We start from the raw sequence: 21,965 nt of genomic DNA, 5'->3' as shown, positions 1-21,965 counted from the left end.
ACACCTGAAACCCCACCTCTTTAAGGAATACCTAGGCTGTAATCCTTTTCCCCCTCCCCCTTAAAAGACCTAGATGCACTATTGTAAAGTGGCTGTTCCACTGGATGTCATAAGGTGAAAGCACCAATTTTGTTTTGTGGATAAGAGCGTCTGCTAAATGACTTAAATGTAAATGTTAAATGTAGTGTTCGTGTTTAGTCGTGTTTACCTTTGTTTAAATAAACATGGATCGCAATCGACACGCTGCAGTTTGGTCCGACTCTCCTTCACCATATGAAAACCGTGACAGCTGTCTAATATTCTCTCTTTAATGTTTTTAATGAAGAATAACAATTAACATATTTTTTGTAATTAAATATTCTAAATTATTCTAGAATATAATGTTTTGCAATGTGATCATGCAACACATTCTTTCCCGACATTTGTAAAAAACAACATTTACAGTAGTTTTTCATTGATGAAAGCCTATACATACGTACTGGTACTCCCCAGTAGGAGCAGTCCTCCATGGGAATGAATGGAATTCTACATGTTTCAATGACAAAATTACATATAGTTAAGTATTGTTTGTTCTAGTAGGGATGGTAACATTAGTCATCTCAAAAAATTATACTACAAAAATGTTGATATATTTTTTCCATTTTTTATTTTTGCTTACCTCACATAATATAATTTAAACGCATGAATTAAGGTGTCAGAAATAGAATCAATGTGGCAAAAACGAACGTAGACATTAATAAATGCATTTCTATAGCTTCCAAAACATTTTTTACAAGGTGGGGGAGTGCCAAGATGGAGGCACGGTGGCTTCAACACATCACCCCAAAACTCATCTAGTGTATATACAAATTACTAATTTCCTCTCTTATTAGCTTCTGAGTACAAAACATATTGCCCACATCTAACTGACATTCTTATGGCGGTAACTGACACAACTAAGGAAAGAAACGATCCACACACTCACCTTGTCATTTTGGCTGCAGCAGTCACATCACCAAACAGCCATGACAACAAACTCCCATATTGCCTAAGTGTTCTGCATTGAGCTAGTGGAATGCATTGCTTTGTGGTGGCAACACAATTGGCTCAGGGGTAGCCTCTTGTTCTGCACCAGTGTAGTGTCATTTTCACCGCTATGGAGAATCGCATCTTTTTGACACATCTCGAGGAATGGTAGAGGTATTTTCACATGAAAATGTTCATGTTTTAAAAAAGAAACTGTGAACTCAACATTTAAAAAAATAACTTTACCTTCTAATCCCATTTCGTAGAGATGAAACACAGATCAATAACTAAATTGTGACATGCAGCAGGACAACCTTTGGTTCCCTAAATCTACAGTATATACACTTCTTAACACTTAAAATGAGTTTTGATGCGATTTCTCTGCATTTTGAAAGTACCAACTACCAGCAGGTCATAGGTGAACCGTTTGGCCACAACCTTTCAGCATGGTGATATGTCACAGGGAAACCATTTGGCCACAACCTTTTTGATTAAATACTTTTTTTGTCACTTGAGAACAGCCTTGTTTCAACAATCAGCCTGTCACTCACATCAGCTGCATTCATCATCTTCAGGTGTAGTTTAAATATCAGTCCGTATTAAAAAAAAAACTGTGTTAATCTTAAAGAATATGTCCAGTTGAATGATCTACTCACACTGCAGTGTCCGAATTCATATTGAAAAGGCAGTTGTTGAAAAGAAGGCAGTCTGTGGTGAACAACTATACAATGACAGAGAGGTTGCCTTTAGAAGAAATCCGTCCATGGCATTCTGCTGTCTTGTGAGGTATCGATCAATATTTGTGTGACTGTGGAGTTTGAAAAGTTGCCCAGTACAACAAGTAAGAGCCCTATGAGTGGTACATGGAAACTATCATTGAGTCCCTCTGTAAGTCTCTCCACTTTATCTGCCTGGCTGATTTAGTAGTTCAAATGTCATATCTATAACCTCTTTAAAGCTAGAATCCTTAATTGAAACAATAACAAAGCAGCCACCCCGCCTCTGTTTTGGTAAAAAGCTGCGGAATGGGCTTGGAGATACTGTAGGTACATTTAACAATGTAGTTTAAACGATGGTTTGAGACTATAAGTTATTTATAAGTTATATTCTTCAATAATAAATGGGTATATATAATTCATTTATAAGTCCAAAAATGGATGTAGCAAGTAAGGATTCTAGCTTTAAGGACAATTACGTTTTGAGTGAAATTTCAGTGGACGATGAAGATTCGGGTGAAAAGTCTTGTCCCAGTTCCATTTCCTCTACCACTTCTGTGTTTGCATATATAAAGCTTTTCTACCAGAATTCTCCAGAATTTCACCAAGAGTGATCTCCGTCTTGGTTTGATGTTGATGTTGAAAGTCTTTGCACCAAAGGCAATGAGATGTGGAAAATGAGGCATGGTTCCAGTGACCTCTATTGGCAGGACATTAATGTGTGTATGTAAGTCACTATGGCATGCGGATGGCATAGCTGACTCAGGTTGCCATAATGGCGCACAGTAGGTGTGTTGGCACCAGTGTGCTGGCAATAGACCGAGCTGGCGCTAGGCTGGTATGGAGAGCTCAGTTCATGGAGGCAGTGCAACTTGTATGATGTCCAGCTGGTGCTAGCATTTGATCACACAGATGGATGAGTCAGAGGAACCTGTGGTCCTTGCCGTCACTGCACAGACGGAGACTTCATTTCGGGGTTACTGTCCAGGGACGTAGGGCCAGCTGATAGAGCTTCCGGAGAGCTGCATGTCGCGGATGAGAGTCTCGATGGGCGTCTTGCCCACCAGACGCATGAAGAAGAGCTGGGAGATGAGGTTGGCGGGCACCGCGCGGAGAGCGGGCAGGCGGAGGAGCAGGCGGCCGAAGCGCTGGGGCTGACCTGGGTACTGCATCCGCTCGTACTCTGTCAGAGCCACCTGGGCCTTCTCCTGCAGAGACTCCACATGGGCTGGGTCTGTCAGGCCACACGCATCTGAGATGGAAGAAGGGAGGAAGAGATTGTTGAGGTGAGGACAAAGTGGGAGGGAGCAGTACTTTATTGAGACGGGACCCTAAATAAAGATGAAGGGTTGCTTTCGTTTTGCACCAACAAGAAAAAGATTCTAACCGACAACTAAAAAGGTTGTACACCTACAATTTTTTTATCTTCTGTTTTCCTGTTTATTACACATTGTATCATTTCTATCTTGTGTTTTTGATTTTGGTCATTCAAGCATGATAATGCAAAATTGTTTAATTTACATGTCAAAATTTTAAAATCAAATCAAAGTGTATTTGTCACACACACCGAATACAACAGGTGTAGACCTTACAGTGAAATGTTTACTTACAGGCTCTAATCAATAGTGCAAAATATGGTATGGGGTGAACAATAGGTAAGTAAAGAAATAAAAACAACAGTAAAAAGACAGTGAAAAACAGTAGCGAGGCTACATACAGACACCGGTTAGTCAGGCTGATTGAGGTAGTATGTACATGTAGATATGGTTAAATTGACTATGCATATGTGATGAACAGAGAGTAGCAGTCGTGTAAAGAGGGGGTGGTGGGTGGCGGGACACAATGCAGATAGCACGGTTAGCCAATGTGCGGGAGCAGTGGTTGGTCGGGCCTTTTGAGGTAGTATGTACATATGTACATGAATGTATAGTTAAAGTGACTGTGCATATATGATAAACAGAGAGTAGCAGCAGTGTAAAAGAGGGGTTGGGGAGGGGACACACAATGCATATAGTCCGGGTAGCCATTTGATTACCTGTTCAGGAATCTTATGGCTTGGGGGTAAAAAGTGTTGAGAAGCCTTTTTGTCCTAGACTTGGCACTCCGGTACCGCTTGCCATGTGGTAGTAGAAAGAACAGTCTATGACTGGGGTGGCTGGGGTCTTTGACCATTTTTAGGGCCTTCCTCTGACACTGCCTGGTGTAGAGGTCCTGGGTGGTAGGCAGCTTATCCCCAGTGATGTACTGGGCCGTACACACTACCCTCTGTAGTGTCTTGCGGTTGGAGGCAGAGCAATTGCCGTACCAGGCAGTGATGCAACCAGTCAGGATGCTCTCAATGTTGCAGCTATAGAACCTTTTGAGGATCTCAAGACCCATGCCAAATATTTTTAATTTCCTGAGGGGGAATAGCCTTTGTCTTGCCCTCTTCACAACTGTCTTGGTGTGTTTGGACCATTCTAGTTTGTTGGTGATGTGGACGCCAAGGAACTTGAAGCTCTCAACCTGCTATACTACAGCCCTGTCGATGAGAATGGGGGCATGCTCGGTCCTCCTTTTCCTGTAGTCCACAATCATCTCCTTAGTCTTGGTTACGTTGAGGGATAGGTTGTTATTCTGGCACCGCCCGGCCAGGTCTCTGACCTCCTCCCTATAGGCTCGTCGTCTCGTCGTTGATCAGGCCTACCACTGTTGTGTCGTCTGCAAACTTAATGATGGTGTTGGAGTCGTGCCTGGCAATGCAGTCGTGAGTACAGGAGGGGACTGAGCACGCACCCCTGGGGGGCTCTAGTGTTGAGGATCAGCGTGGCAGATGTGTTGCTACCTACCCTCGCCACCTGGGTGCGGCCCGTCAGGATGTCTAGGATCCAGTTGCAGAGGGAGGTGTTTAGTCCCTGAATCCTTAGCTTAGTGATGAGCTTTGAGGGTACTATGGTGTTGAATGCTGAGCTGCAGTCAATTAGTAGCATTCTCACATAAGTGTTCCTTTGTCCAGGTGGGAAAGGGCAGTGTGGAGTGCAATAGAGATTGCATCATCTGTGGATCTGTTTGGGCTGTATACAAATTGGAGTGGGTCTAGGGTTTCTGGGATAATGGTGTTGATGTGAGCCATTACCAGCCTTTCAAAGCTCTTCATTGCTACGGACGTGAGTGCTATGGGTCTGTAGTCATTTAGGCAGGTTGCCTTCGTGTTCTTGGGCACAGGGACTATGATGGTCTGCTTGAGACATGTTGCTATTACAGACTCAATCAGGGACATGTTAAAAATGTCAGTAAAGACACCTGCCAGTTGGTCAGCACATGCCCAGAGCACACGTCCTGGTAATCCGTCTGGCCACGCAGCCTTGTGAATATTGACCTGTTTAAAAAACCTGTTGATCCTACCCCCTACTTTTTTGAACATTCTGTTAAAAATCGAGCAACATTTCAGCGCCCTGCTACTCATGCCAGGAATATAGTATATGCATATAATTAGTATGTGTGGATAGAAAACACTCAGACGTTTCTAAAACTGGTTAAATCACGGCTGTGATTATAACAGAACGTGCGTTTCATCGAAAAGCGCAGGAAAATCTGATCACTGAAAACTGGAAAATATATCAATGTGCCACTTGAATGTATTGTTGAATAAAAACCACATTAACTGGAGCCGAGGTTGCAATACCTACAGCTTCCACACGATGTCAACAGTCTTGTCATTTGCCTAGGATTTGTTTCTTGGTCAAACGGACAAGAGACAGCCCAGTTCTTCCGGTCTCCGACCGGATATTTTGGTTGAGGTTTACCCGGACATTATTTGATCGATTATTAACGTTTACTAATACTTAAAGTTGCATTACAAAAGTATTTCGAAGTGTTTTGTGAAAGTTTATCGTCGACTTTTTTAATTTTAAAAAATGACGTTGCGTTATAAAACGCTGTTTTTTTCCTTGATCACACAGTCTTCATAGATCGATATCTAGGCTATATATGGACCGATTTACTCGGAAAAAAATAACCAATAGTGATGTTTATGGGACATCTAGGAGTGCCAACAAAGAAGATTGTCAAAGGTAATGAATGTTTTATATTTTATTTGTGCGTTTTGTGTAGCGCCGACTATGCTAATTATTTTGTTTACATCCCCTGCGGGTCTTTTGGGGTGTTACATGCTATCAGATAATAGCTTCTCATGCTTTCGCCGAAAAGCATTTTAAAAATCTGACTTGTTGGCTGGATTCACAACGAGTGTAGCTTTAATTCAGTACCCTGCATGTGTGTTTTAATGAACGTTTGAGTTTTAACGAGTGCTATTAGCATTTAGTGTAGTGCATTTGCATTTCCAGATGTCTAGATGGGACGCCTGCGTGTCGGGGGGACGCAAGAGGTTAAAGGTCTTACTCACGTCAGCTACGGAGAGCGTGATCACATTCTCAGGGTAAGTGTGCAGTGCAGACCTTTCAATTACAATATCGACCACAACAGTTTTTTTTTCTCTTCTCGTCCTTGAGCACCCCCAAAAGTACACTTTTAAAAAAAAATTTTTAACTGGGCACCCGATTCAACTCATCAACTAATCATCAAACCCTCGATCAGGTGTTTTTGTTCGGGGGCTGAAATAAAATGTGTGCTGTCGTGTAAACTCCTCGAGGGCCGGAGTTGAAAAACACCACACTACCATACATCTACATAAGGCCTGTGATTGTACTCTGCACTTGTATTGTGGTGCCAGGAGAGGGTACCACACTCCTCAAGTCTACCAGTATAACCGTGTTCACGATTTGTCCTCGTGATTTCAGTCAACAGGTGCTTGGTTACCATTAGATAACGTAGCGCAGTGCTCCCCAACACTGTTCCTGGAGAGAAACCCTCTCGTAGGTTTTTGCTCCAACCCCAGTTGTACCTAATCTGATTCAGTTTATCAACCAGCTAATTATTAGAATTGGGTGCGTTACATAAGGGGAAGAGCAAAATGTATTGGACTGTACTGTAGCTCTCCAGGAAGAGGGTTTGGAAAGCCCTGATATAGAGTGATATGCTTTCCCATTAGAAATACACTACATATACAAAAGTATGTGGACACCCCTTCAAATGACTGGATTCAGCTATTTCAGCCACACCCATTTCTGACAGGTGTATAAAATTGAGCACACAGCCATGTAATCTCCATAGACAAACAATGGCAGTAGAATGGCCTTCCTAAAAAGCTCAGTGTCTTTCAACATGGCACCGGCATAGGATGCCACCTTTCTAACAAGTCAGTTTGTCAAATTTGGGCCCTGCTAGAATGGCCCCAATAAACTGTAAGTGCTGTTATTGTGAAGTGAAAACGTCTGGGAGCAACAACAGCTTAGCTGCGAAGTGGTAGGCCACACAAGCTCACAGAACGGGACCGTCGAGTGCTGAAGTGCGTAGTGCGTAAAAATAATCTGTCCTCGGTTGCAACACTCACTACCAAGTTCCAAACTGCCTGTGGAAACAACATCAACACACGAACTGTTCGTCGGGAGCTTCATGAAATGGGTTTCCACGGCTGAGCAGCCGCACACAAGCCTAAGATCACCATGTGCTATGCTAAGCATCAGTTGGAGTGGTGTAAAGCTCGCCGCCATTGGACTCTGGAGCAGTGGAAATACGTTATCTGGAGTGATGAATCACACTTCACCATCTGTCAGTCTGACAGACGAATCTGGGTTTGGCGGATGCCAGGGGAACTCTACCTCAATGCATAGTGCCAACTGTAAAGTTTGTTGGAGGAAAAGTGGTCTGGGGCTATTATTCATGGTTCGGGCTAGGCCCCTTAGTTCTAGTGAAGGGAAATCAACGACTTTCTAGACGATTTTGTGCTTCCAACTTTGTGGCAACAGTTTGGGGAAGGCCCTTTACTGTTTCAGCATGACAATGTCCTCGGGCACAAAAAGAGATCCATACAGAAATAGTTTTTCAAGAACGGTGTGGAAGAACTTCACTGACCTGCACAAAGCCCTGTCCTCAACCCCATTGAACACCTTTGGGATGAATTGGAACGCCAACTGTGAGACAGGCATAATCACCCGACATCAGTGCCTGACCTCACTAATGCTCTTGTGGCTGAATGGAAGCAAGTCCCCGTAGCAATGTTCCAACATTTAGTGGAAAGCCTTCCCAGAAGAGTGGAGGCTTTTTATAGCAGCAAAGGGGGGACTAACTCCATATTAATGCCCATGATTTTGGAATGAGATGTTCGACAAGCAGGTGTCCACAAACTTTTAGTCATGTAGTGCATTTGTTAAAGTCTCAGCATGTTAGTAAAAAGTCACAGTATGCAAGTCAATAGTTTGAAAATGTACAGTAGTCAAAAGTCTCAAAATGTATCAGGTCGACATATAGGTCATCAAGTCTGACATGCATGTCAAAAAGTATTTGCATGTCAAAACAAATCTCAACAGACACAATCCGCATAGAGTACAAGGTGGGAATAAAATAAAACAGACATCTCACCTGGCGAGAAGAGGACGATGGCCTTAAGACAGCTGTACTCGGCAGAGTCCACCTGGAGCCGGCTCAGCTTTTCCACCTGGTTCTGGAACACCCTCACCTGGTCCATGAAGGACACCACCCGCTCGGCCGACATGGGTGAGGAGTGGAAACCCGCAGCGGCCAGCAGTGGGGCCATGTGGAGGGGCAGGGCGGACTGGGCTGCGTTCAGGATGAACAACTCGCTCCAGCTCAACCTGAGGAGAGCTACCTGCTCTGACACAGGCAGCTCTGGGAAGTAGGGGATGTTCCTGGCCCACTCAATGGTGCTGAAGAGCAGCCTAGCTGCCAGCTCGCAGATGTTGTCGATGCCCATGACGGCCCCGCCTGCACCGGTGGCCTGGCCCTGTTGGTTGTACTGGTGGCCGTAGCGGCTGCTGGGGTAGGGCTCGGCACGCAGCAGCTGGGAGATTAGCTCTGACACGGGCTGCCCACCATTGTTGTTGTAGAAATCAGCCCCTCCTACGCCACTACCGCCACCTACTGGGATGCCCGTGGGGCTGAGGCTGGAGTGTGAGGGGGGGATACGTCCGCGCTGAACTGCTGGGGTGGGGATGGGGGCACAAAGGGAGGTTGGGGGGAAGTTAAGAAGGGGCAGGGAAATGGGGAGGACGAAAGGGATTAGGATTTGGGTTGAAAAGTAGGGAGGGCAGGGGGGAGAAGTTGAAAGTGAGTCGGGCATGCTCTCTCACAGAAGGTGGTTTGGCAGATTAACAACAGACGGTCTTGACCAGATAAGGACCATCTAATTCCTGAGTGAAGCTGACACAAAGGGGCGCAGACAGATTCCTCAATAAAAGAGGGCAAAATGGAGGACTTGCATTCTTCGAGAATCCTCCAATTGAAGGTTATCCCGAAGAATAAAACAAAAGACAGCAGAATTATCCATTACAATTACATTTCCTCCAATTAATTCTCTCCTGGAGTTCATTTTTTACTATGTAAAGATTTGTATTACCAAAAGTGGGATAAAATATGACATTATGGCCTTTGTTTTCAGATTGATTGCTCTCAGGAAGAAAAGGAAATTATTTTGCTTCTTTGTAAGGATGAAATAGAGCGTGGCTATATCAAATACTGCTATAATGCTCCCAACCATAGTTAATGTATTAAGCCATTGGTTGAGTCATAACCTTGAGAATTCCACTCTAATATGCTCCTATAGGAGGAGCATATGTGACTCGTTTCAGGAAACTAGGCGCACTACTTCACAGTAGCACCATTTGAGAGTAACCTTTTTTTAAATCAAAATGCGGGGGCAGAAATGCCTTCTGGAACATGTGAACTTTCATGTGCCTTAATAACAAACTCGTACGCAATCTGTAAATACGAATAACATTTTTAAATTAAGAGCCTAGTTGGTTTAGCCACGGAAAAAGTTGGTTTAGCCACGGAAAAAGGCAGAAACCTTCCCGCTAGCCATGATTGGCTGAGATAATGAGTTGGTAGGACATCCCGAGAGATGAGATCGGATTGGTCTGCCATGTAGCACGCTTCTGTCTATAACATGAGCTGGTCAGTATGTGTAGGTGATAGAGGAAAATATGTTTGAAATGACTAATTATGTATACATTCCAATCAGAAACTGACTAGTCCAAATGCTATAATGTACTGTCCCTCTTGCTCCCTTTCACAATTGTATATAATGTAGTCAGGAAGTTTAGTAACAATGAAGGTCTGTTCCTTAAGTTCATTCAGTTGTACAAATCTCCAGGTGGTGGGAACGGGCCATCTCCAAAATGGTCGGGAATGTTGATTTATGCTGACTGGCCTTGACTTCGTGCTGATAACGCGGAGGCTTGAGAATTAGAGGGGTCCTCTGTTTGTGAAACGGAACGTTTGGAAAACGCTGACGTCATTTTCAGTTTATAACCTGTGGTAATGTGTCTAAGCATTTAGTACTCTCTGGAATTAAACGCTCTTTACCTGGCTTTTAAGACTGGTCTCAATCTACTTCATGCATAATTAATGAACTTACACCTCATTAATGAATAGAAACGAGTGTGAAATTGGTTTTGGCAATTAAAGCATAGAGTAATTTAGAATTTCTCTATCAATTTGGTCCTTCGAGAGCCGGATCTAAAAAATCCCTCTCTGTGCCTGTAGGTAGTACGCTGGAAAATCGTGCACGGACGAGTTTTGACTCGTTTTACTAAAGACCTGACCTCTGAATTGAGGTAAAAATTGAAACAGGCCTGCGTATTATCACAGAGGACAGAGAGGGTGACTAGATTCAAACGAACAATGCTTATCCCAGTCGGCAGCAGGTAAAGTAGCCTTTATTCTCGAATTTGGGAGGGATTATTTAGGATATTTATTGATTAAAATGTTATGAAGGAGTTGAATTTGATCAATAATAGGTGCTTGAATATTCCGAACAAATAAAATGGGTTTCTACCGGGGGTATTAACCAGGATATCGATAAAATGAAAGCAGGTCCGAAATTGACCTGAGGGAAAGCGCTACCAACAAATAAACTAGAGCTTAATACGGCCTGGTTTTGCAAGCCAAGGATTATTAAGGAGTGATATAGTACGCATTGGAGAATTAGGACGCTTGTTCCGCACAAATAGGATGGCCAATAATTCAATAAACATACCTAAATAAAGTTTTTACCTAATAGTCTATCTGTATATGGGAAGTAGTCTGACTGTGGAAAGTAGCAGATAGATTTGTTTAAAACAGGTGAGGATAAATTAGGCTTGGTGAGAAGGCAGGGTAATTCTAGGCGAACAGAATAAATGAACCTGTACAATGCTGAAAGAAATTAATATCAAAAGATAAGTGATTAGTCTAGAGTAGTGAGATTTGAGACATTTTACGTTGAAAGTGAAATTGGATGTCCGATCAAAAGTCTTCTATAGATGTGGTTCACAGGAGAGGTCAACTTAGTCTAGAGAAGTGAGATTTGAGACATTTTACGTTGAAAGTCCCAGAAGGAATATCCTATGGGGAAAATGTGATGTCCGATCAAAAGTCTTCTATGGACGCGGTTCACAGGATGGAAAATACATACTGATTATTTTTAAATGAACGATGATTACTGTATACGGGTGAGTTAAATGTCAGATTGAACAATGTATCCAGCGGAGAGACGGAACAAGTGACCCCATAGATATAAAGGTCTTTATTTAGATTATGGGGAACAATTGAGTTGCTTTTCCGTTGGTCATTTTCAATCAACTCTACAGATTAAGCTATATTTGGGGCGATATTATAGTTCAAAGTCCTATAGGAATAGGGATTACTATATATTACTGCAGTGATCGCTATATACGGGTGAAAACTAATATCACCACTGGCGTCCCCCAGGGCTCTGTTCTAGGCCCTCTCCTATTCTCACTATACACCAAGTCACTTGGCTCTGTCATAACCTCACATGGTCTCTCCTATCATTGCTATGCAGACGACACACAATTAATCTTCTCCTTTCCCCCTTCTGATGACCAGGTGGCGAATCGCATCTCTCCATGTCTGGCAGACATATCAGTATGGATGACGGATCACCACCTCAAGCTGAACCTCGGCAAGACGGAGCTGCTCTTCCTCCCGGGGAAGGACTGCCCGTTCCATGATCTCGCCATCACGGTTGACAACTCCATTGTGTCCTCCTCCCAGAGCGCTAAGAACCTTGGCGTGATCCTGGACAACACCCTGTCGTTCTCAACTAACATCAAGGCGGTGGCCCGTTCCTGTAGGTTCATGCTCTACAACATCCGCAGAGTACGACCCTGCCTCACACAGGAAGCGGCGCAGGTCCTAATCCAGGCACTTGTCATCTCCCGTCTGGATTACTGCAACTCGCTGTTGGCTGGGCTCCCTGCCTGTGCCATTAAACCCCTACAACTCATCCAGAACGCCGCAGCCCGTCTGGTGTTCAACCTTCCCAAGTTCTCTCACGTCACCCCGCTCCTCCGCTCTCTCCACTGGCTTCCAGTTGAAGCTCGCATCCACTACAAGACCATGGTGCTTGCCTACGGAGCTGTGAGGGGAACGGCACCTCAGTACCTCCAGGCTCTGATCAGGCCCTACACCCAAACAAGGGCACTGCGTTCATCCACCTCTGGCCTGCTCGCCTCCCTACCACTGAGGAAGTACAGTTCCCGCGCAGCCCAGTCAAAACTGTTCGCTGCTCTGGCCCCCCAATGGTGGAACAAACTCCCTCACGACGCCAGGACAGCGGAGTCAATCACCACCTTCCGGAGACACCTGAAACCCCACCTCTTTCAGGAATACCTAGGATAGGATAAAGTAATCCTTCTCACCCCCCCTTAAAAGATTTAGATGCACTATTGTAAAGTGACTGTTCCACTGGATGTCTTAAGGTGAACGCACCAATTTGTAAGTCGCTCTGGATAAGAGCGTCTGCTAAATGACTTAAATGTAAATGTTAAATGTAAACGACGAGCGGACGGAGACTTTTGAGACTCAGTCTATTTGTCTTCGGTCAACTCTAGAAGTAGGCTGATTTGGAGCGACAATCTTAGTAAAAGTCCTAAAAGAACAGTAATGTATTGTATATGGTGAGACTTAATGTCAGACTTTAGTAGATGAGGATTCCAATAAAAGAGATATGGGCGTTTGAATTTGGGTTATTTTCTGTTGTCTAGATGTCGGAGTAACAACTTCAGATAACTGTGAAAATGGGTATATTTGCGGAGAGTCTCAGTCAAATTCCATTGTGCTGGTAGGGGAGTGGTGAGCGCGCAGTCTCACCTACGGTAATCCACGGTTCGGTTCCCGTTTAACTAAAATTGATTTTAGATCGTAATTGACCTATTTGCATGTTTTGCCTGAAAAATACGGTCGCCAGTGTTTGCAAAAGATATAACGGAACGGATATTATGTGTTCTAGATAGAATTGATAAAAGAAGTCATTAAAAATAATGGCGAGGCAATGTCAATGTAAAACGCTATTTCGCCCAAAATGATCTGGTGGAATAATGTATTGAGATGAGAGTCGTAATTAAATAGATGTATCATAGAAGAGAGTTACCTAAAGTTAAATGGAGGGGATACCGGAGAGATACAATACAATTCCAGCCTGCCTGGACGTTACGGCTAATTATGAATCAATTGACATGAGAAGTTTAACACAAAAACATGATACGTTTAATGTTAGGGTATAGTAAATTGAGAAATTCGGTTGAGTTTACTCTGATGATTAGAATTTAAAACTGAACTCAATCTGAATAGGGAATATATATTTTACAAAGGCGGGCAGATTTGTGCCTACAGCCAAGCAAAGGAATTGCTAGACACTCAATGGGGCTATATAGTGCAACGCTTTGGACTATAAATTAGGTAAGAATAGTTTAATCGTAAGAAGTTGTGATTGTTTTTCTGATTATTGATCTTTGGTTAAGGTAACACCAGTGAATTTGAACAAAAAGTAACGTATTCTAAAAATGATCTGATTTCCGTTCTCGTTGCGGGGAACAAATGAAAAGTCTTATCTTAAAGGGACAGTGCACGGTAATCACAGTGGTTTGAGTGTATGACAGTGGGGAAAAAATATTGTGGGACGACAATTCAAAGAGAGAAAAATAAGTTACATGAAACATCAAGAGATTTAAAACGAACGACGTGAAGGGATCATAAGAATTATTGGGTGTCTTTGTAGGAGTAAATGTTTGGGTTAAGGGGATTTCCCTGTTCCCAGAGACAAGGCATTTTTAAGGCGAGCACTCGCTAATGCTGGTCTGAGTTGTAATTAGACAAGTGAATAACGTATTGGGAATAGAGTTGTAATTAAAATACTAAGTCAAAGACGAGACAGGTATTTAGAGCAAAATGGATTCTAAATGATAACAAAGAGACAATTATGATTTATGCCCATCGAAAAGCTTTTATAAAATTGGCGAATTTAGAGATGTTGGTTGGGGTGGTAAATTATAATTCAGGATTTGAACAGATGTGAAAAAATTAGGTTTGGTTAATCGAACAAGAATTATTTACAATTCATTTGAAGTCGCTACGAATTGGCAGATTGAGCGCTTGATGATGACGTCACTAGCGCGACACTTTTGTCACCAGAAGACTGGGAATAACGGAGCAAACTGTATGGCTATTAGTGTGTGTATCGAGGCTTCGAGTAAACCTTTCAGAAGTTGAGATAAAAGTGTTTTGTTTATTTGTTTATTGGTTATAGTCAATTTTTGGGTTTGATTTAACTTAGTTGAACAGTGTGTTCTGGCGGGTTTAGGTAGAACTCTTTGTTCCGGAACGGATGAAAGTTACCCATAAGTAAGTAAATTAAAAGAGCCATGAGGGAATGCAAAATGCATATTTATTAAATATCGGGGATTAAATTACGGATTCCTTACACTGCGAAATGTACGACATTTGCGGCAGAGAGAAAAAGTACTGCATTGGATAATAATGTTATCGGGTTAATTGTATCTAAAGGTAGCATGGTCATTTAAGTAAACATATCCGTAGACGATGTTTAAAACTTATGATTAATGATTTGAGTCAAAGGGGAATTATCATTAGGTTTTAGTTATAGTTCACTTATTGAGTTTCTGATTCGAGGTAGCATTAGTGAATGATAGTTAGGGATGTGGTGTCACTTTTAGAGGCCTCCTGGGATTATAATTTTGGGGGAGAGAGCAGCTTTAAACGACCAAATTGAAAAAGGTCTGCAAATTATATATATATAAAACAACTGTTAGAATGATTTGTTTTAGTGCAAGGAGATTTTAAAGAGGCACGCTCACATATGGAACCTTATGAGATGTTTTTTTTATGGGTTTGAATTATACAGGTGACTATTTCTATTGTAAGGATAAAAGGGATCTTTATGTCTAATATGGTATGACCTTTTGACCTTATCATGACTGGCTTCTGGGGTCTGATCAGCCCCAGGGGAGAGTCATTTGTATAATGAATGGGGTCATATTGAGTTACTAGTGTTAAGGTGAATTCATTAGAAATGAAGCAGTTTGGTTGAGGGTTTAGAATTACTGTTTGAACCGCAAATGAGAAAGTGGTTCAGGATTCTGTCTTATAACATTAGCTGTGAGGTTTTTTTTTAATGGGCTATTAGGAAGTCTGTATTGTAACAGAGAGAAAGTCATGTTCATCATTGAGAATAAATATGGGAAGATAACATATTTTGAGCCAACAGGGCAGGGAAGAAATTGAGGTATTTTTGTTTGATTTTAACACCCGTGTACAGGAGTGTCAAAAGACGGGGGACATTACCTGTGTAATGGGGGAGGGTGTCCGTATGGGGATTACATGATAACCAACTTGGGACAGTTCTAGGACTGGAGAAGAGGATATCCTTATGGCATAGGGAATCCCACAAAGGTGGATAGGTTTTCCATTAGATGGGGGAAACCTGGGAGTACTGTTGAACTTTGTAAAGGTGATGAAATCCTACTAACCATCAAAACTATTAAGCTCTCTGATGCAGGCACTTACACCCCCGGACTACAAAGGACCGGGACAGACACGGTGGGTGTGTTTTCTATTAAGGTACTGCCAAAACCGGAGGTCTCACACGAACCAGGGCCGTACACACTCCTCTACCATCCCGGGACCGAACCTGCCACCACTGTGCTAAAAAATCCCATTCAGGTAATTAATGTTAGACTATTCAGCTATTGATCAATTAGACACGGAGACTGGTTTTGATGGTAGGGACAATTTGTGGCTGTCTTATACAGAATAGACTTGCTTAGAATATGCTTCTTGCTAGTCAGGGGGGAGTCTGCAAGATGTTCGGTGAACAATGTTGTACGTATATCCCTAATAACACCAGTCCAGATGGTAGTATATCTAAGGACCTTAAATGGGCTCGATGCACTATCTGCTGAGATGAGGACCATGTCGGGGGTAGAGGAGTCTGACGGTCCACCTGGTTGGGAGACTGGTTTGGTAAAGTATACTGGTATGGTGGTTACTGGATTTCTGACCCTAATTCTTGTATTATTTGTTATTGATGTGATGTGCTGCTTGCATCATACCGTGTTTTAAGAAGTCTGTTACAGATGTGGTGAAGGCTTCAGGCATGATGCCTTTGCTTGATGCTCCAGTTGGACAGGCTGAGGTGAAGCATGCTTTGAGGGGAGGATAAGACTGACTGAGGATGACCCATGTATGTTTGTTCTCCCTGTCGTGAAGGGTGGCATGGTGCCCACCTGGTGCTGGATAAGAATAGCTGAGAGGACCAGATGGGTTATAAGAATGCTTTGTTCTGCTTTACTCTGTTTTACAGGACCAAAGTTTTATTCCACACTTTGCAACACATTAAATCCATGTTATTGTCAGATAGAATACTGAGGGTCCCCAAGGAGAGGGCTTGTTAGTGTAGGAAGGATTTTAATATGGTTAGCATTTATTAGATTATAAGTTTTTAAATAGTATTATATTTAACAGGAATATAGGACATCTATGAGGAGTTAGGATTATTGTTAGGATTAAGATAGATTGATTAAGGAATTTGGAGAAAAGCCGCTCATAGACATTTTTTTTCTAAAAGAGGGTCCATGGGTTTGTAGTTCCCATGTAGTTCAAATTTGGAAAACATGAGAAACATACAGAGGAGCCCTCCCCGCACTGCAGAGACCTTGAAGGTTGGAGAGCAGAGAAGTTAGAGGGGGCCAGGAAGAGCAAAGATAACATCCTAAATGGAATTTCAGACATAAGGATAATTCACTAAATCTTATCTAAGTCATTGTATAAGAATAAGGCAAGGTTGTTACCTGGGCAGAGCCAGGTAACAAAAGGGGGATGGGTAAATAGTGTTCTAGAATAGGATGTGACCTACGGGATAATTAACTAATAAAAAATAAATAAAAAATTGTTAATTGGTTTGACGAATAAGAAACTGTTTTATTAACCAAACCTGTATGGTCAAAAGTTTTATGACCAGCAGGAGAACTACAGAGGGAGGTGGCACACGAGATTCAACCAGGAGACTGGATCTGGATCCAATCACTAAAAAGAAAAAAAAACTGGAAGCAGCCTCGGTGGGAGGGACCATTCCAAGTACTACTGGTGACTGCCTTCGCTGTGAGATTAGCCGAAAGAGTTACCTGGGTACATATCACACATTGTAAGGGGGTAAGTCACACTAGCACTGTCGGACGATCACAGGAGTAGGAGAGGAACCGTGACCCATATGGAACGGGGGTCAAACTCCTTCTGAAGATTCCCTATACCCGACCTTTCCCCAGCTGTGAGCGTTCATAGAAGTGAAGTGATGGCTTGGCCTCTGGCTGTTGATATGTTCTCGGGGAGAGGGTGGGGCTTCACGTGCGCACTGACCGTCCTGAGCTGTTTTATTGTGGGGGCCATATTCCTGATTCACCATGATCCCCGGAAAGTGCCAAAGAGGATAATTTGACTCATGTGCTAGATGAGGGAAATGGGATGTTACCTAAGATTCTCAGAAGGTCACTGAAACAAAATAGTAAGGAAGTGAGGGTGGAATTGGGCAAGGATCTCTCAGTAGAATTTTGTGTAGATCAATTGGGGTCATTCACCCCTTGGCAGTCTAGAACCATGGGACTCTATGGGAAGTATTTGTGTAAATCACCATATTGATCGTGGACAGGTCATAGCTCACACTGAAAGGGATGGCTACGTAAACCCATACACTCAATTTGGGACCAGGTGGAGTATAGTAAGGGTTGGCGTTTTGGACTGTGTTCCTGAACAGAGGAAGTATTGTATAAAGGTATGAATAGTTCAGACCAAAGACCTCAAAGAAGTTATAGAAGTGGAGACTGGGTTTGGGGAGTCCAACTTATGGTTGGAATGGATTCAATACGGCCAGATCAGTGGCTAAAGAAGAATGTTATGTCTGTGCGAACGCTAAACCCCAGTTAACAACTATCCCTTTTCCACTGAACGGAATTAATTCTCCTAAGGGAATGGCATGTATGGTAAAGCTGTTCATGAAAGGAATGCCAGATAATGACAGTTGTCACTATTTATATCCCCAGGAACCAAGTTGGTACAGAGAAAATGACCACTGACGAGACCATGTCTGAATTGACAGGCTGGTTGAACTCTGGGGATTTCAATTAAATAAAATGGGCCAGTGTCGCCATCTGGTGGTTGTGCGGGGGAATGAGTTTGACTGATTGGACGGGTTAGGAATGCCTTTACACTCATACAACACCAAGACATGAAGTTAGCCAAAACGAGAGAGAAGAGATGCTCCATCTGGGTCTTTTGACGACAGAGTATATATTGATAACATTGGGGTTCCACGAGGTGTGTAATTATAGTTATGGTAATCAACAGCGCTTTAGCAGGAATACCAAAGGTGTTATTAAAGGTTTTGTAGAACAGACTGAAGCAACCAGCTAGAAGACCTGACAGAATAGAATTGCATAGGATAAAAGGAGGAAGTGGGCGTGGTAATCGGGACCATGTCTTACATCCCAGGTAGCACAGCTCCGGACGAATCAGTGCCCGAAGCCTCAGCTGGTTTGACCACCCTGGCTCCCGGGTTGGCAGAAACTCTGGGGTGGATACTTCTCTGAACTAAATTGGGTAGACAGTATTTATGGAAAAATGTGGTGTTTTGGGCTGTATCTACCTGTATGACTGTTTTAATTTTATGCGGCTGTTGTCTAATTCCCTGTGTGCGAGGCCTTGTTTCCAGGATTCTGGAAAGATCAATGACACTACAGATGGTGCGTTATGGGCCGATTCCAGGTTCTGACCCATGGAGGACTGAAGGCATGTCTACAGAGGAAGTGGACGAATCCGGATCTGTCATTTGTGGGGAATTTATGTTTGATGAGAATAGTGTTGAGATGAAGGGGAATTAGATTGTAATTTGTTTCAATGATTAAACTGTTTTTTGATAAAGATTGTAAAAAGAAAAAAAAGAAAGAATCCTGAAAGAGGAGTTATGATTCTGATGCAGATTTAAAAACAGTTGGAGTTAAGGTTAGATTTGATTAAAGATGGGTGAAGAGTCGGGTAAACATTTATAATAATATTTTTATTTTGTAGATTTGAATGTATAATATTTGATCAAAGGGAGGATTGATAGAGGAAAATATGTTTGAAATGACTAATTATGTATACATTCCAATCAGAAACTGACTAGTCCAAATGCTATAATGTACTGTCCCTCTTGCTCCCTTTCACAATTGTATATAATGTAGTCAGGAAGTTTAGTAACAATGAAGGTCTGTTCCTTAAGTTCATTCAGTTGTACAAATCTCCAGGTGGTGGGAACGGGCCATCTCCAAAATGGTCGGGAATGTTGATTTATGCTGACTGGCCGTGACTTCGTGCTGATAACGCGGAGGCTTGAGAATTAGAGGGGCCCTCTGTTTGTGAAACGGAACGTTTGGAAAACGCTGATGTCATTTTCAGTTTATAACCTGTGGTAATGTGTGTAAGCATTTAGTACTCTCTGGAATTAAACGCTCTTTACCTGGCTTTTAAGACTGGTCTCGATCTACTTCATGCATAATTAATGAACTTACACCTCATTAATGAATAGAAACGAGTGTGAAATTAGTTTTGGCAATTAAAGCATAGAGTAATTTAGAATTTCTCTATCAGTAGGTAATCCTTTCTAACACTGATTTCTTTTAAAGATATCACATAGTAGAACTGCATCAGGGTTGCTCTCCACTTTCTGGAGGACCGAGTTTTGAAATCAGTGGAATTAGTGTATGATAGCTAAAGAGATGAAGTTCTGGGGTTTGATTACAAATATGCAGACGGAGTTGAAAAGAGAACACACAGAAGGCTGTGGAATAAAACACCTGTCTCCGGAATACATCTTCAAACTAAGGGCAACCATGACTGTGACAGAGAGGGAGAAGCGTCCATCCAATGTATACAGGTAAGAAGATCTAGCTAGCTACATTTTCAGATATTACACGTTTCTAATTTTGTCAGAAAGTTGTTTTCATTTCAAGTTAAAGTGTACTGTTAGCTAGCTAGCTAACGTTAACTGGCTAGCTAGCTAACATTGTGTGTATGATCTCTGTAGTAATATTATTTGTATCTCAGAGCCATTTGCATTGCTCGTTATAACCTAATATTAGCTAGCTAACATTGAACCTGGTTGGTTAGGTACCTGAAAATGCATGCAGGGTAGTACCGTTATGAGTTGGAATTATGGTTTATTGTTTAGCTAGTTAGCTATGTCTATGTCTAAACAAAAGATTTCATTATGCAAGTAGCTATTTCAATAGAATGTTTATGTCACTGCAACAACTGTTGAGAGACATAGCTGGTAAATTCACTCTGGCTATATACTCCGATTTCAAAGCACTCTTGTCTGAGTGTGCGAGAGCACAGAATAACTGATGAATTTATGAACGCTCAACACCTGTTAAATATGGCTGGTGTCAGTAAACGTTAGGAAAAAAACGCGTTATTAAATTGTTGCCAGCAGCAGTACAGTTGCAGTCACCAATGCTCTGGATATCATAACAACAGACTAACCAGCTCTGCTAGGGTGAGTAAAATGGTCAGTGAGCTGTTCTCTCATTTGTGTCTGGAAGTAGCTAGCAAGCTAGCCAATGTTAGCCAGTTAGCTTGGGTGCTTGACTGCTGTTAGGTCAGAACGCCCCGAGAGCGAAGCGCCCTGAATTTACGAACAGACAATCTGATAACGCTCTGAGTTTACGAATGCCCAGAGCACACTGGCACTCCAGATTAAATTTACGAACACGCCCGTAGCATAAACCAGCCTTTAGTCTTGAAATCTTTGGTTGTTTAGAACATAGCCTCACATGTGAATCCTTAGAGTGAGGTGACAAGTTTATCAACTTTCAAAGCATAATTACTTTCCCATTGTTCCTCAACTGTAGTGTATGTTATACCATTCTCTAGCTAGAGTCTCTACTTTTATCCAATGTAAAAATAAAAAAACGCACAATTTCAAATGTTGCTACATAAGGCCAAATTGAGCCAGTCGGTCACAGATAACGGAAGGCAAAGTCATCTAGATTAGACTGAAGAGGAAGCATTTAGAGTTAAATTCCTCTACATTTTCTGCAACAGCTCAAGTAAATCATTGTGGGCTATATCACTCTGACCCTTTACCTTAGGCTACAATAATGCCTCATATCAACGACATAGGGATACTGTATTTTGCTTAGGGCTTCATTAGGCTATAGTATAAAATGGCATATAACCATGGTAACGGTGGAACAATCACTACCGGTACTACCAGACAGATAGAATGTTATACACAGTACCAGTCAAAACTTTGGACACACCTACTCATTCAAGGGTTTTTCTTTATTTGTACTATGTTCCACATTGTAGAATAATAGTGAAGATATCAAAACTATGAAATACCACATACCACATGTAGTAACCAAAAAAAGTGTTAAACAAATCAAAATATATTTTATATTTGAGATAATTAAAAAGTAGCCACTCTTTGCCTTGATGACAGCTTTGCACACTCTTGGCATTCTCTCAACCAGCTTCATGAGGAATGCTTTTCCAACATTTTTTAAGGAGTTCCCACATATGCTGAGCAATTGTTGGCTGCTTTCCTTCACTCTGCGGTCCAACTCATCCCAAACCATCTCAATTGGGTTGAGGATGAGTGATTGTGGAGGCCAGGTCATCTGATGCCGCACTCCATCACGCTCCTTGGTCAAATAGCCCTTACACAGCCTGGAGGTATGTTTTGGGTCATTGTACTGTTGAAAAACAAATGATAGTCCCACTAAGCGTAAACCAGATGGGATGGTATATCACTGCAGAATCCTGTGGTAGCCATGCTAGTTAAGTGTGCCTTGA

At 42.2% G+C, this 21,965-nt stretch overlaps 1 protein-coding gene across 2 annotated transcripts in view; it reads right to left on the bottom strand.

The window, feature by feature from the left end:
* Positions 1-623: 623 nt before the first annotated feature.
* Positions 624-21,965, bottom strand: part of LOC115114201 (nuclear receptor subfamily 2 group F member 6-like) — a 33,243-nt gene continuing 11,901 nt past the window's right edge. Inside the window, exons 4-5 of one of the 2 annotated variants that reach the window (XM_029642266.2) lie at positions 8,181-8,759; positions 624-2,973 (exon numbers count right to left, since the gene is read on the bottom strand). In XM_029642266.2, coding sequence (XP_029498126.1) covers positions 2,699-2,973; positions 8,181-8,759 — 854 coding nt within the window. In that variant the 3' untranslated portion in view covers positions 624-2,698. The remainder of the gene's footprint in view (positions 2,974-8,180; positions 8,760-21,965) is intronic. The other variant, XM_029642267.2, reaches the window with a different exon arrangement.

Source organism: Oncorhynchus nerka, linkage group LG9b (genome assembly GCF_034236695.1).
Source record: "Oncorhynchus nerka isolate Pitt River linkage group LG9b, Oner_Uvic_2.0, whole genome shotgun sequence".
Lineage (NCBI taxonomy): Eukaryota > Metazoa > Chordata > Actinopteri > Salmoniformes > Salmonidae > Oncorhynchus > Oncorhynchus nerka.
The sequence above is the reverse complement of the archived record's forward strand: the minus strand, read 5'-3'. Positions and strand labels throughout refer to the sequence as shown.